The 16944-nt window shown below is 35.7% G+C and overlaps 1 protein-coding gene across 1 annotated transcript in view; it reads right to left on the bottom strand.

Annotated features, from left to right (window-relative positions):
- Positions 1 to 15971, bottom strand: part of TRAPPC10 (trafficking protein particle complex 10) — a 28008-nt gene extending 12037 nt beyond the window's left edge. Inside the window, exons 1-9 of the mRNA XM_010724154.3 lie at positions 15797 to 15971; positions 14580 to 14827; positions 12233 to 12379; positions 10185 to 10299; positions 9006 to 9082; positions 6290 to 6381; positions 4850 to 4990; positions 3106 to 3218; positions 1583 to 2097 (exon numbers count right to left, since the gene is read on the bottom strand). Coding sequence (XP_010722456.1) covers positions 1583 to 2097; positions 3106 to 3218; positions 4850 to 4990; positions 6290 to 6381; positions 9006 to 9082; positions 10185 to 10299; positions 12233 to 12379; positions 14580 to 14827; positions 15797 to 15956 — 1608 coding nt within the window. The 5' untranslated portion in view covers positions 15957 to 15971. The remainder of the gene's footprint in view (positions 1 to 1582; positions 2098 to 3105; positions 3219 to 4849; positions 4991 to 6289; positions 6382 to 9005; positions 9083 to 10184; positions 10300 to 12232; positions 12380 to 14579; positions 14828 to 15796) is intronic.
- Between the last annotated feature and the right edge of the window lie 973 nt (positions 15972 to 16944).

The following is a 16944-nucleotide window of genomic DNA, read 5'->3' as shown; positions in this document are numbered from 1 at the left end:
ACTTAGCCACTACTACTACAGATGTAAGAGCTATTCCTTTTCCATGTGCCATTTTACCAAGAGGAATTCATAAAATGTCTTAATGCTGGGTAGAATTAAATCTAAGTAGTATTAAAAGCTATGCAGAAAAGCTGCACCATCAAGACATCAGTGTTTTCTCACTCAAATTTTCTCTGCACTGTTGTTCATTACTGTAGCACTGAACTCTACTAAATATTTTCCTATGAAGGGTTACAGAAGTGAGGAGGGAGACAGTACTTAAAGAAAATCCAAAGAAGAGAATGATACGCTGAGGCCAGAACCACCTACTTCAGAAACTCCAAACAGATAGTGAAGTATCGCTTTTGAAAAGGCTTGCTATTTTATTTACTAGAATTAAGCTGGGAGGGAAATGTCTTTCACCAGTTCATTAGCAATTATAACAAACAAAGTAACCACAAGCCAGAAAAGTACAAGGTCATAAAACGAATTAAGCACTTAAAAACCAAGAAACCACCACACTACCAAAAATACTTAGGCCTGGTATCCAAGATCCAGGTCCAAAGAAGGGCAACAAGTTGTGAAGGGCTCAGAGAATATGCCCTATGAGGAGAGACTGAAGGAACTGGGGCTGTTCAGTCTGGGGAAAAGGAGGCTGAGGGGAGGCCTTACTATTCTCTTCAAATATCTGAAAGGCGTTTACAGCGAGAGCGGGGTTGGTCTCTTCTCACTGGTGACAGGACAAGGGGAAATGGCCTCAAGTTGTGCCAGGGTAAGTTTAGGTTGGATATCAGGAAACACTTCTTTATAGAAAGGGTGGTTAAGCAGTGGAATAGGCCCCCAGGGAGGTGGTTGAGTCACCACCCCTGGATGTGTTTAAAAACCATTTGGATGTGGTACTCAGGGACGTGATTTAGTGCAGGGTTGTTAGACTTAGGGTAGTATGGTTAGGTTGTGGTTGGACTCGATAATCTTTAAGGTCTTTTCCAATCTGAGTGATTCTATGATTCTGTGATTCTATGATTTCTAGCTACTACACCATCTAGTACTAGTAGTAATATAATGCAAGCAAAAGCGATGAAGACCACTATCCTTAAATATCTCAGCAATTACTAGGAATTCCTAACTTGCTGGAAGAAAGAAAGCAGGGAAAAAATTGATAGCTCCAAGTAGGAATCTGACTTACAATGCATATATAAATAAGGACTTGGAGTTTCATACGCAGTACTATATGGCAGAAGCAGGACTTCAGCCATTTTCTGACGGTGGCATTTAGCTGCTGACCTACTTCCACATGTGTTTACTCATGTAAATTCAGCTTCCTTTAGCAGAGACTCCTTATGTTTTTTATGGTATGTCCCTTCTCATTCACTGCATGATTAATAATGAGGGTAATTAAAAAGATTAACCAGAACAAGCACAACAACCCTCTTCGAAGGGAAATTATGATCTAGAACAATAAAAAGAAATCCACAATGTGAACAGCATAACCCATACTGTAACAGGAAGCAATTCAAATATCACTTGCCAGAAATATGTTCTTCCTCAGACAGTGCTTTTAGTTCTTTCCCACATATTAGTTCACTCAACTGTAAAAACATACCTGAGTACTGAATGTTATTTTATTGACTCCTGGTTCCAGTATCAAGTTCTGACATTTTAACACATGAGCCCCATCTTCTAAAGTTAGCCCTGAGGGCTTATCCAGAGAACTGCTGCTCTCTTGCCTTCGTAGTAGCATGTGCACATTTTTGCAAATAATTCCTGCTGTGTTCAAAGAGTTATCTGAGGGACTTCGTTCATACATTTCATACAGCTCCAGCGCAGGCAAGTTATTTCTTGACCAAGGAAATCCTACAACCTCATTTGGAAAGCTGATAACACCATTGGAGATTTTGTGCTTAGTGAGCCACTCTGCTGTTTTTCTGTAATTATTCTTTTCAATGCTGAAGTGAACATGAATAGCAATCTGATCCACTTGGATAGGAATGGGCATTTGGCTCATCAAAGTCAACTCAATAGACAACTTCCCACCTACATGGACAACAGCATTTGGAGGGTCAAAATGTAGAGTTTTCAACTGTGCAAAGGAGTGCATAGGCAATATAATTTTTTGACCTAAAAAGGTACAAACAAAACAAAACAAACAAACAAAAAAATCAGCAAATTTGTTTTTCCCTCAAAAGCTTAATCCCTAGAATTAAACAGATCAACAACTTCTCACAACAAATCCTTTTAAAACAAAACAATACTTTCATATTTTAGTTTTATCTTGCACAGAAATTACACCTAAGATGTGGGATTTATTTTCTAAGAATACACCTACTAGTGTTAGTACTGCTTAGGTTATAAAGACAACTAAGTGAAAAGGTGGCAGATAAGCAAAAGTTTAACATTTCAATATTACATAAATCGTCACAGACGAGCACAGTAAAATAAGGTGATAAAATTCTCACAGCATGTTAACTAACAGCAAATATAAGCTTGATACCTCGAGCCAACAACTTCACCAGATAAAGGATTTTCTCTTTTTCTGGATTCAAAAGCAAGCAAAAAAAAAAACCCCGAAAACTTAAGTCTAAAATTGCATATGGTACATCCATTCATTAAAAAATAAAAAAATAAAAAAATAAAACAACCAAACAAACAGAAACTTTTACATAAAAATAACTACTTTTTGAGGACAAGACATCGATGAAGCAGAGGAATGAATAAAGAGGAAAAGTAAGATAAACAAAATTGTAAGGTAGAAATGGATGGGAATAAGTCTAACATTAGAAAAAGCATGATCAATCACAGAGCTGCCATGTGCATGTCAGCAACACAGAGGCAAAATTAAATTAGGAACTAGAAAAAAACCCACCAAGCAATACAAGAGAAATTATGAGCTACAAAAGCAGAAACAGACAAGGTAAAACAAAAAGCCCCTGGTATTCAGGATGAAAATGTTAATCACTCTTTCATCACTGATTAGTTGGCTATTTCAGAAGCATCATAAATGTTCTGAATAGAAGAGCCACGTTGATTCAGAAGTCATACACAAGGTAATGAAACCAAATAGAAAAAAAACTTCCCTGTCTACTTCAGGGAAAGCTAACGCTTTATGCATTTGAAAACCAGACTTACCTTGATTCTCTGTTTGCTGATTGGCAAAATCTAGTATTTCTTGGCAAAAGCTTTTACGCTCATCTTCTGTTAGGTGATTATCACCAGCTAAAAGACTGCTTATTTGAAGATAACTAATAAAGTTAAGGAAACATGAGGCAGCAACATTTCAAAAGTTGAGCAAAAACACCAGTTTCAGTACTGCCTTTCTAATCTTTTAATATAAGATCTACTTTCAACATCGCCACATTCTCAGACTAACTAAAATATTATCCATTATTAACTTGGGCTGTCTTCCCTCCAACTCTCATCTAAAAATATTAGCGAGCATAGAAAATTCATTACTTGACAAAAGATAAATGCAGTATGCAAGTTAATGTCCCAATACGTTGTATTACTGCACATTTAGAATAACTTGAGTATTTAATTATTTTCTGATTTACGCTGCTGATACTATGCCAGTTGTTAGAGCACCATTTACCATAATTAAGTTATAAGGCATTCTTTATATTTTGATTGCTGAGGACATACATGCTCATCTAAGTATTTAGTGAAGGCAGCAATATTACTGTTATGTTGTTGTTTTTTGTTTTTTTTTTTAAAGAACACACACAATGAAGCAGAAAAAAATAGTAGCGCTTAAAAACAATCTAAGAATTTTCAGTAGATACACTGTAATAGCTGTTTAGTTAAAAAAAGAATGTGTGTGTGGAGGGGAGGGAGGAAACAAAAAAAATAAATAAATAAGGAAAGAGAAATCCACAACCAGTTACAGTAAGCTTCCCAGTATTGTCACCCAGAGATCATCATGTTAGCTTTTGGGCTAGCAATAAAAAAGAGGAGGGGTAATACCATCAAGTCTTTCCTTGAAACTTCCACAAGAGCTGTCTTGCATCAATAAACCCATTAAGCTGAACACCCCAGTTGGGGCACCCAAAGAAGTTCAATTTAAAGCTATGAAAGCAGTACTCTTCCCTCAAAATATCAAGATATAATAAAAATTTGCCAGTTTTTCCTATAACATACACAAAGCACAGCAGCTGAAATTAGAATTCTGTTACTTAAGCTAGCAACTAAATTTAGGCAACACCACATGAGGCTAAAATGAAAAGCAGAATTCAAACTGAAGTGTCTCCAACATCAAAATGAATTTAAAAAAAGCACAACAACCAAGGCCAGTCAATAGACTGTTTTCCTTACACACACGTGGTACCCTGAGAGCAGCAGCAGCACAGCAACACAGTTATGTTCACACAGTGAACATACTACAAAGTATCGAAGGGAAAAAAAATCACTGTCAGGTCAGATACAGGAAAAAGGTGTTTGCAGTTTTGTAAAGAAAACCAGGGAATGAAGCCCCTTAATACAGGGAATATTTCTTATGATGTACTTACCAAATGAAAAAAAACACTATGGCATAAGAATTACCACAACTATTAAGTACAAACAGAATCATAAAGGAACCCTACAATGGCACATATTGAATTTATGACAAATTTCATGCTACACATGTTGAATCTCTAGAGCACAGACATAGTCTAAAACTAAGAGTAGCACTGTATGCAAAAGGTATTAAGTGAACAAGGCATAAAAAAAATGAAAAAATAAATAATCCAACTCTCCTGAAATAAAAGCAACAAAGGAAATAAGAAATAGCTGTTTGATATTTGGCTGTCTCTAATCTTAAATAAAATTAGAGCTATGTCAGAAGAATAAGTAGAAGCTTTTCTTCTGTGATTTTCTGCCTCCATCTTTGAGAGGATACTTTTCTATTTGCCCGAGGTGCTTCTGACATTCTGCTAACTGCTTTCTTGTATGCGTGACAAGCAATGCCCAGCCCTCAGCAAGGTAAGTTTTCAGTGCTCCTTGAAGATAGACTTCTGCCTTCTGCGGGCCTTTCTTCCTCCTTTAAAAATAAATGAATACAGAGTGATACTAGAGTCTTTATGGCCATGAAAACTGTCTCCACATGCTTTTAAAAAGCAGTCATGAGAGAGGAACATTTTATATGAATGCAGAACAAACAGCAACCAGCCATTACGCCATTCACTGCACTGGTGCCAGATCAATGTATTGGTCTATCCTTCTGCAAGTCAATTTGGCAGAACTGCAATTAGTCTAAATATATCATATGTCAACGAGACTTCTTAAGTCAGAGCAAGTGAGGCAAAGCTACCTCCTACAAATGCACTTCCATGATGAAGTCATCTCAGACTTCTGACAGTTAACTAAAAACATGCTACCTTAACAACTTCGGTACAGGAAAACACTTCAGTATTTTGGTTATCATTTTTATCAATACGCAGAGTTCCATGGTAGTCTTTTAACCTGATGTTATTCCCTCAGGTGAAAATTTACATTAATTTAGGAGAATCTTGCAACAAGAAGTTCAGATTCATTTAGTGGAGGTAGACAGAAAGCAGGCTCAAAGATAAGAGCACCCCCCGGAAAAGAAATAAAAACCACCAACCACTCAGAATTCCCAAATTCTTTAAGAATAAAAACAGAAAGCCAATGCAGGAGGATCATTTAGCAGAATTTAACAGCAGGAACAAACACAGGAATAAGATCATTCAGTTTTCCACAGGTGGAAATAAAAATTTTGTATACAAAACTGATTTCTTTCTAAATTATATATTTTTTGGCTCTTTAGTATATATGCACTTAAGTATGTGTAAAATTAAGAAAACTATTAACTTTGAAACATATCAGAATCCATGTTAAGAAAGCAAGTTACAGCAAACGCAAGGTTACATCTCCCTCCTGGCCCTTTCTTTCTTCAAGGAGGAAAAGATGAAGGTAAAAAACACAGAATAGTTAAAAGTAACAGTAATAAATAATGAGGGAAGAACTAGGGTTCATATAAAAAGACTGCCAGTTCTCATCTCTTTACTATTTCATAGAATCACAGAATGGCCAGGGTTGAAAAGGACCATAATGATCAACTGGTTTCAACCCCCCTGCTACGTGCAGGGTCTCCAACCACTACAGCAGGTTGCCCAGAGCCACATCCAGCCTGGCCTCGAATGTCTCCAGGGATGTGGCATCTACAATTTGCCTTGTGTCTCCCTCCTCCTAAAATACAGCCAGAGACTTAGCATATGTTTACAATAAAATATATTTTCAAAAACTCCTTTTGAGGGTTTCCTCGAGCATTACATTCAAGCTTTTCAAAGTTAACGCATTTAACACATTTAATGCTTACATATAAAACTCTGCCAAATCCTTTCCAACAAGCTTAGCTGAGCGAATTCTCCCAATATTTGTGTACATTTCAATGGTGGCATGGGACAGATCCTGTTTGAAAGAAAAGAGTTAATATCAACTATGTATTTCTAGTAGCACACTAAGTAGTGCTACTTAGTATTTCACACAAACTCAAAATCAGTAACTAAGCTATTAAAAGAAAATTAACAGAGTAAGTCACTTTTTAGATTTCCTCTTCCCTTCAGGACAAACTTGGGAGCAGTCTACAACATTACTGCATTGTGAATTAAAAAAGAAAAGCTTTACCAAAAATGAGAATTCAAAAAACACAGAACTAACATTTAGACACAGTTTTAAGTACTTCTCCATACTTGAATCCTCCTGCCTTTTTTGAAAGCCTTTATTTCTCAGCAAGTGTATCCTTTATGCCATCATTACAAGTTAGTTTAGTGTAACATTCCATGGTACACCTTGGTGTAACATATTTCTCAGAATACTAAAGCTCGCCCTGAAGATCCTACTGCTACTTAAAAATAGTAATAACAGCATAGAGTACATGACTCTTTCACTTAGGCTGCACATAAAACCATCAAATACACGAAAGTTTCATTTGTAAGTAAAAGCGGTATGTAAGCGTACAATTACATGCAGAATATGAAGATGCAGTTGGAGGAATTACTTTCCAAATTGTGCCTTAAAGCAATTGCTTGAAGCTATGCAATCTTGATTTGAAGTTTCTCAGTCATTTTTAAGCTTAATTCCTACTGTCTCCAGGTCACTATTCTTAACTTGCCCTAAGCCTGTAATAACTGCACATTCAGTAAGAAAGATCTGTCAGTATTACACACTGTATTCCAGTCAAACTTACTTCTCAAACATCTAACCATCTCTGGCCATAAAGACATTTCATACCGTATTTACAAATCACATTTACAAACCACCAGCCATTTCCTCAGCAGCTCATTGTCTTTCAGTTAGCATATTAAGTACCACTTTATTCTTCAAAAAGAGACTGTTTAAAATCTTTCAAATGCCTAATTTTGTTTGTGGAGTATCTGTCAGAAAACATCTATTTCTGTGAGGCAGGAAAGTGACCTAAAGCAATATTCCAGAGGTTTCCTTAGCCACTTCTTGATGTTTCTTAAACAGAGCCTAGGGGAAAATCACCTGTGCATTCTCCCTCTCTCATTGAACAACTCCAAGCAGTACTCAACAATAAACTAGATTGGTTCACTTCTTAGCCAATCAGTATAAAAGAGACATGTGGGACACCAGCTACACATACAAACGAAAAGCTATATTCCCCCAGAATTAAGGTACTAGCCAAGACGTTTGTGGAATATCTGACAGTCTAACAAAAGATTCTGAAGTCGTCACGTAAGACTAGCCACCAAACTATAAAGAAAGAAATAATAAAGAAGCCTTTTATGGTAAAAAATGCTCGATTTCTTTCTTTCAATATTTCCAAAAAGCTGCATTTCTCTTTCCACACTCATTAAAACTTTAAATGTAAGTAAATTACCTTTGTTGTGTCTAGAATTTTTAACTAATTCTGTGTACTTCTCCACTGAATATAGTGGATAGAACTGTTACATATATAGTAAATATTTATCCGACAACTACATGTAATATAAAAGATTGTTTTCTTATCTGAATTTCAGAATAAAACCAGTCAGCAATACAAACAGCATAACCAATTCCTTCATAGGCAACCTGTGCAGTACCCACTTAGTTTCTTAAGTTTAGGAAGGCACAGCTCAATTTTGTGGAGGTCTGAGGGTCCAACACAGAACTGAACATATAAGCATAAGTTGAAGTTCTGAAAAATCTTAGGTCCGGCCTGTTATCCAGCTCTTCTCATAAGTAGCAAAGCATGGAAGTGAAATCTGTTATCTTCATAACATATCTTTTGAGACCTTCTTTAATAACAACTTTGTAAAAACAAGAAACCACTTAGTTTTCATATTTTAAAAAAGTACTCAATTTTCATCTGATTTTTCCCCAGAAAACTAACAGCAGTTCTGCAACTGTAAGAAATATCAGAGGAAAATAATTTAAGGAAAACAAGCAAGAATAGAACCAACCTGTTTTTGTGACAAACGGGTGTTTTGAGTTTTACTTAACCATTTCTTGTAAAATATAACCACAACATTACCACAACAGCTCCTCAATAAGGGAGCTGCCAGGAAATAAACATATAAATTAATACGTAATGAAAACTGTAATGTTTCAGACTCTGCCAGCTCCAGCTGTAGCGTTCACATATCCCACACTTCATATAAGAAATTATACAATCTAACTTAATTCATGTAATAATCATTGCAAGATGCAAGTCTAAACCATTTGAAAGAAAGCTGCATTCACATAACAATAGTCTTCCAAAGAAGACTCAATTTTAGACAGCAGAGTAAATAGCCATGACATAGGCTCTCTGAATATTTAAGTATATTTAATTACAGATAAGCTTCAGCATTGTAAGTATAAGTACTAAAATTCACCTCCACCCTTGAGACTCAGGACAAATACAGAGCCTCTGGTTGTAAAACAAATCAGCCTTAGTGTGTTTAGTATGAGAGCAATGAATTTCGATACCAAAAGATAGAAATACAGATTGAAGTTCCTAACGTCATCTTTTCAGCTGTGAAAATTTTACACTGCTCAATCTATAACGTAATCACCCAAAACTAATATAAATAACAGAAGACTATACTTACTAAGTAGTGTTTTTCAAAAGCTTCTACAGATGATAAGGCCTCTTTAAGTTTCTTGTAAGGGCTCTGTGATGCATTGGCTGTAGAAAAAAGAATAGGAAACGTCACTTACAAATACAAATTCCTATTTTAATATATCCCCTCCAACACTTAAAATAGATCATGCATTTCTTACCCTGACTCTAAAATAAAATCAAGAAAGGCTGTTTAACAAATGTGACTGTGTGCATGCACCCATACCTGAGAAACATTCCGAGAAGGATAAAGACAAGCAGCACTATAGTTAAGTATATTAACTTCTCCATACAACACTTCAAGACATTTATTCAACCTAGCAACACACACAATTGTACTTATATACCACTGTATTTTCTCACCAACAATATTCTCACAACTTTCTACTGTTAGATTTATGAAACAGTATGTCAGAAGTATACTGTAATTTAAAAAAAGTTTTTACACCTTACAAGATACTTCAAAGGAAAATGGGTACCAATTTTTTTTCTTGAAGTAACTTGCTCATTTTAAAAGTTCTTGCCAATATGTGCCAATAGTCCAGAAGGAAAAAAGCCCCCATTTTCAATAAACACAACAGGTACTACAGGTACTACAGTGCTGAACTGAGAATCATACATCATCATAACTGCAGGAGCAAGCAAGTCGTCAGTCTGGCAGAAATACTTAAAAAAAATACTCATTGTTCCTGCACTTTTAAAATCTGAAAGTTTCTTCTCTTCAGAAATAGCTTTGTGAATGACAAGAAACTCACAACCAAGTAAATAAATGTGATTGCTCAGCCAATCAAATAATATCATTTTGTAGCTCCTCTTGCAGGTTATCTTTTTGAATGACATCAAATTTCATTTCATTTTCAACAAATTTTGTTTTCAATACTTATCTGAAAGTATTAAAAATTTCATTCAAAACTAGTACTGTTTAAGAATATTTACTTAAATGCTGGTAAATGAGCTTTTGATGGAAAAACCTTATACTTGCAAAAGTAAAGAGATGCATTGATCATTTCAAGTACTAGAGAGACTAAGTTAAATCCTCTTAAGATACAATAGTTGTATCAGTGGTTATATATACATATGGACATCTGGAAATTACTGTTGTATTTATATGCCATGTATTTAAGACAAAGTCAGTTATTACAAAGCATGTGTACATTCCTGGTAATACCTGTTTCAGGACGTTCTGCTCCCAACCCTGCTAACAGATCAACAGTTCTGTTAAGGTCTTCTGAATTAGGTCCCTTCTCTGACACAAGCCCACACAAGTAACCCAGAGACTTTAACTGTAAAGAAAAAAAAAAGAGATGCTTGTTTTCAATAGGCTACAAAAACAACAACAAATCTTTTATTTTATCACACTGATCTAAAACCACAAGATATTTCTACGGAAAATACTGCTGCCATGTTACACTGCTTATAAATCCATATCAAAGTTGCTTTGTGAGAAGAGAATAGAGAACCTTTCAAAACGTAATTACGTGATTCCTACTTCCTGTAGAAACTAATTTTATTAAGAACTAAATCACATGTAATGTAAGTTAAAGACTCAACATGCATACACATAAATCCTTGCGTGTGTCCCTCTATTTTTCCCTATAAACAGGAAAAAAGCTAAGGATGTTTTGCAGTTACTGCCAAAAGATAATTTCTATCTACATTCTGTGCTGTAATTCAGCACAGAAGTTTGAAAACGACACAAATGCACACAATGATTAGATGTTCTTCTACATTATTAGCATCACTAATCAGTGTTAAAACAGCATCACACAACTACTACTAAAATTCCTTCTAGACAGCAGCTGGCATGCTTGATATCCAGACGTCAGTAGAGGATCCTGCCTTCAAGTTCACTGTTGGCCATATGGTATCTCATTTAGCATAACTAACTCAATCAACTGCCAAGGGTAACTCCTCCCCTCCAAGAAAATAAGGTCTCAGCTTGTTAGATTGCTCTAAACCATATAAAATGTGGGTGGCCAACAAAAGGAAAAAAAAAATCCACCAAAAAAAACCATTAAATTCCACATTTCTCACTAGTTGGTAGATTTCATTCATTCTGTTTCACCTTACTCCTATTCATTATCCTATCATTTTTCCCTTTTTCTCTTTGGGCTAGAAGAACTACAAATGGCATGAACATTTCCAAAACAGGCACAAAGCTTCTTCAGAAATACAGAAGCAGCAAATGAAATCTGATGCAACCAGCAGCAGTTTAAATGATTGTTTTCTTTATTCTGAACTTCCCTTCCACTTTCTTTCTTTAAGCACTAAGTCTTCTAAGGTGAAATTGTTTTTCTCTGCTTTTGTAATACTTCAGACAAGGATGACCTACAATCAGCAGAAAATTCTTAGCTTTCCTGAAATATACACAAACTATGATCACAAGAAATGGAAAATATTCTACAGGCTACAGAAAGAAGAGGATAAGCTTGCAGTGATCTTTGAGAACATCCACCAAGATCACAGTATGGTATTTCATTAGCTTCTGAAGTTTCTAGTCAACTTTCAAAATTGTTTTTCAACACTGAAAAACTATAGCAGCTTTAGACACTCTTACAGAGAAATGGAAAAAGTAGAACTTGAAAAGGCATTAATGTAATGAGGAAAGGGGCTTAGCCACACTGAAAAGGCCACTTTATAACTTTCAGACTTCCTCCCCATTTATTACAAGGGCTTCTCAACTGAGAAGTTCCAAGTTGGTATTTGCCTTTTGCACAAGCCTCGAAGGATAATATCTTCAGTAAAGTTAAAGGTATATTATTAGCATACTAACATGCTATAAGAAATAATGTAAAACTATGTAAACAGATTGCTGTAATCTCTGTTAAGAATATTAAAGGCATCTAAATCTGGTCAGTATCAGCTATAATTGAAATAAATGTTCCTTCTCTTAGTCAAAAAACATGAGTTCATTTTGAAGTTTAATTAGCCAATCATTGTCAAACTATTGGCAGGGGGGGATTGGAGAAGTTGGTGGAGGAGTTAGTGTTATAGACAGACAGTTTTATGACATGAAGTGTTTCCTCGTTTCCATCCCTTCTCCAAAGAAGTGAACATAATTCTAGTAATCCCCAGGTCTCAATCACCTGTGGAGCAACTGGATAACAAACCTGCATGTCACAAGTTTCACAAGAAAACGTAAAAACTCTGCTCCATAGAAAGAAATGGCCTACTTCAAAATTGTAATGCCAGAAGTGCAACACTTCATTTACTCACCTTCTCAGTAGCATAGCTCCATAAACCAACAGTGTGGGAAACATTTGCATCTATTTGAGCCCTATCACAGCAGCCTTCTATTCTTTGTAAGACCTCCAAACAACTCAAAAATACCCAACAATCCAAAGCTCCAGGAGGAACAGAGACCTGAAGATAAACAGAAAAAAATTAACTGAGAAACAAACATTAGTCAGAAGGCACAATACTTCAGAAAATTACTTTTCTTGATAAGATATAACAGAACCTCTTGGAAGAACTAACTCATAAAGCAAACAAAAGAGGCCAGCTCTTCACTAGTTCTAAATAAGACACACCAAACCAAATCCCAAAGCCATAATGACTAACAAAATTATTAACTCACAGTGATTATGTGAATTAGATTTGATGTAGTCATCAGGATGAAAGAAAAGCAAAAGAAGCCTAACAGGTACTAGTGCTTAGAAGTTTCCAACTCTTTAAAAATTCAGGTCTAAGGAAAACAGAGTTAGGAGAAAAGTTCTGTAGATATGCCACTACTTCTGTAAGGAAACATCAGATGTAACTAATACTAAAAATACACTAAGAAGTAGACCAAAAATCTCAAGAAAAAAAAGAAAGTGAGTCTACATTTCCTTCACCACAGTAAGTTTGTTAATCAAATGATATCTGTCATGGACAACCAATTAAAAAAAAAAGCAAACCCACACAGAAAAAAATACAACTCAGAACCAAAACCAGAAAGGAATTATCAGTCAGAACAATGGGGAAAGAGAAAGGAGTTTGATAACAAAACAATCAAGATAAGGATTAGCACAACTGGAATAAAAGTCACAGTAGTAGTATCTCAAAATCTTACTATTAACCAATGCAAAAACATTACTTTCAAAAAGACTATTATGGATCTTGAGACTTAAGTAAAGTAGATAAATGACTAATGTGACATGAAAGTTCAACATCGAAGCACAACACATTAGAAAAAAAAAAAACAACTGAATTCTGAGAGAATTTCCAGGAAGTGAAAGACCATAAAAACAGACTAGCTGAGATTTCACCTGTGTGTTCACTGGCATCGAGCCATATTAAGAGGTATGACTGTAATAAGAGGTATGACAATAGGGATAGCTGCACTACATTCACAAATACACACTCCTGTCTCAAAGCCTCAATATCTTCATTCAGTTTGGATCTCCACATATTAAGGCAGAAACATCACAAATAGAAAAGGTGCAGAGAAGAAACCGAGACACTAGAGTGGCAGAATTGCAGGAAGTACCTTCAGAGATTTAGAAGGCTGGTTATATTTATTTTGGAAAGATAAAGTAAACTAACAACAAACCACGTCACAAAACATACAAGCAAAACATGCTTCACATGAGAATTTTAAGTAAGTGTGTTTAAAGGGCAACGCATCTGAAGTAGACTTTCTGTTCTTAAAAGCAGCACCTTATGGAACTTTACTAACCAGTGTCAGGCAGGCAGTACTTAGCAGTTATTGTTATAAAAGCACACACAAAATTTGCAGAGAACCAGATACTCATGGGATTAAATTGGTGCACGAGTCACAAAGTGAAGTCTAGAAGTCTCCAAATACACGCTATACTATTCTTGATTATATACATCAATTAAAAATACCTGTGATGATAGACAAGAGTATGACTGGTGTACCACATCCCTGATACAGTCCCTTTAGAGGGATAAAAACACTAGTGCAAACTACTGTCTGAATGCCGGGGAGTAACACTGAGGCAGGCAGCATGACAAAAAGCTCTGAGTGAAATCGTATGTTTGCCTGCTTCTTCTGTCATTAGATGAGAGCCACAGGGATACGCAAAACATAAAAGAGCATTACTGGGCACCAGAAGGAATTATGAAACAAGAACCACAAAATGTGATCAAAATAACATCTACTTGCACAGCAATAAGAAGCCCTACTGTAGATTAATGTTTAAAGTTCAGAACAGTACTTAGTAATTGTAAACAATTAGGCTGCATCTCAGCACATTAACCACCCCATCTTATTTTCTTCAACACAACAGTGTTCAAAGATTTCAGTCTATTGGAACCGTACTTCAAGAGCTCAGTAATAAATTCAGAAAATAAGAGAAATTACCCACCAGTTTAACAAGTTAAAATATTCTAGTCTTCACCAAGAAAGTCACCTAAACAAGGTTTTTCAGATGTGATGTCTCCAATTTCTTTCCAAAGACCATTTCATGATTAAACACTGAATTCTGGCATTGTTACAATCGAGTATTACTGCACAGACTGTACTTACTGTATTTCGGTGGCCAAACTTCAAAATTCCTGTTAGATCACTATTGGATAAAATCATCTCCATTATCATTTGCAATATATTACGCAAACTCACTTCTAATAGCTTGAGTTCTTGCACACAGTTGTGAAGAAGCTCCAACGCTCGCTGAGAAACCTCCCACGGCCTCTGCAGGAAGATTAACAACGTGCACTGGCGAGAAAATAAATAACTACGCAGGTCCAGTAGGGTAGCTTCTTGATTCTGAATTAGCTCTCTTTTCTCCATGTCTATTGGTTTTCGGAGAATTAAACCATTCCAGCTCCTCACTGGCTGGCAAAAAAATGTCAGCCAGTTTGCACCATCTAAATAAATAAAGTTCATATCCAAGAATCAATCACTGTTATTTAAAGCCTCTTCTGCCCCCCTAGGGCTGCAAACTTGCTTATTCCTTCTTAAGTTACTTGATAATCTTAACAACTTTAAAACCTAAACAACAGAAATTCTATAACTAAGTCAACAACAATTCAGAACATTCAAATGCCACATGCATTTGGTCTTAATTGTATGTTTCTTATTGTCAGTATAATGCCACTGAGTTTGTAATGTATTTTTCAGTAATTCTTCCCTAATGAAGACCAGACCACCCAGTTTTATCCACATATGTATTTCTTACTCAGCCACCACAGATATATATCCTCACCTTCAGATTTAGCATCAAGTTCAGTGAGGATAAATATATTTCACTGTACTGTATTTTCACTAGGATCATAATGTGCACCTAATGAAAGATCTTATGTCACACCACATACTTCCGCTCATTAAAACAGTTTCAAGTTATTTGATATTTGTTGTATAGTAATTTTTTGTGAAGAGAGGGTTTCATCTTCTAAAGAGCAGATTAAGCACATATTTGGTAATCACCACAGAAGTGAACGGAAATATCTCATAATTTGAAACAAAACTGGATGCATTTCTTCTAGAAGCTCTTTATTAACTAACTTAGAAGTGAGCTGTGAGAACAGCAACTGCATCCCAGCCAGACTGAAACTTAGGTAATTACAGAGACTCAGAGCTCTGTTTATAACAATCACTGAATAAAAGTAAAATGCAGGTTTTCATTAAAAATTGTTTTTCATTTCTGAGGCTTAAAAGCAAGAACTAAGAAGATACAGTGAGACTGTGACAAGGGCACAGCTGTCTAGTAGACCTTCACTGCAATGTACCATCTCTTTCTCCCACATACACACATGGTACCTAAGGCATCATCATCTTTTGGTGAAGCACAGGACGTAAATGACTAAGGATAATTTTTACCATTTTAAGACACTTACCACCAGCCCCAAAGTTCACAACGTACTGAGAAAACAAGGCATCCAGTTCATCATACTGCACTAGTGCATCTTCAAACTGCTGCAGCATCTCAAAGACGAAGGCCAGTTCTTCCTTTTGACACACAAACAAGACAATGAGCACATTATGGATACTAGTCATGTTTGGTATTATAAGCTGCCTCCACCTGCACACAGAGCTCCAGGAAGCTCCAACACGTTTCTTCTGCTGGTAATCACATACAAAAGAAAAATCACTGTAGTAGATGCATCCTTTCCTCCTAACACAATGAAGCTAACAATAAAACTACAAACATACAGCTATGCCAGTTCATCCTACTGTGCATCCAGATTCTGATTCACTACAAGCAACTGTTCATGCATCTACTGAAAGTTCAAGTTTCAAAGAAAACCTACTACACAGTCATCTCCCATAACAGTAATAATGTCTCTTGTGTTTACATAACAGTAATAATGTCTCTAATTACAAGAGAAAAACACTATTGCAGTATCAACAAAGGTTCTGCAGTACGCAGAGAAGAGACAAAAAATTAAAGGTAAAAAGAGTGGGAGAAGTAGATATATCAAATAAAGTGGTAGCAGACAAACTCAGAGGAGACATGAGGATGATGTGAAATTGGTGTAAGAAAGGGAATCATACAGTGACTGGAAAACTAAAAAGAATCAAAACCTTAGTTCTATTGAATAAGATTTTCTTGCTTTTCTCTATATCACTAAAGCAGACATACTTAGAAATACAAAAAAGCAGAATTCAAGGGCATTCTCTATTTGGCCTTATTCAAAACAGACACTCCTCCACACATACTGTTAATAATCTAAGCAAATAAAGCATAGTGATATTTGCATTAAATGCCAATTACAAGTTTGAATGTCTTTGTACAACCATATTAATAGGACATTTATCCAAAATTCACAATATTTTCTAGATGGATTTTGTGTTTGTTACAGCTGAGATTCATAACACTTTGTTTGCAATAGGCTTGCATGCACAACCTCTTTAGGCTTGCCAATATGAAAATGTTGCTTTTATATCAGTCTTCATCTCCCCTATCCTCTCCTACCTCAAAGAACAAACAGAGCATTAAAAACACCAGAAAGACTAACCATTATTAGAACTAAAACTCAAAGCA

Source organism: Meleagris gallopavo, chromosome 1 (genome assembly GCF_000146605.3).
Source record: "Meleagris gallopavo isolate NT-WF06-2002-E0010 breed Aviagen turkey brand Nicholas breeding stock chromosome 1, Turkey_5.1, whole genome shotgun sequence".
In the NCBI taxonomy this organism is placed as follows: domain Eukaryota; kingdom Metazoa; phylum Chordata; class Aves; order Galliformes; family Phasianidae; genus Meleagris; species Meleagris gallopavo.
This window is presented reverse-complemented; position numbering and strand designations above follow the sequence as displayed.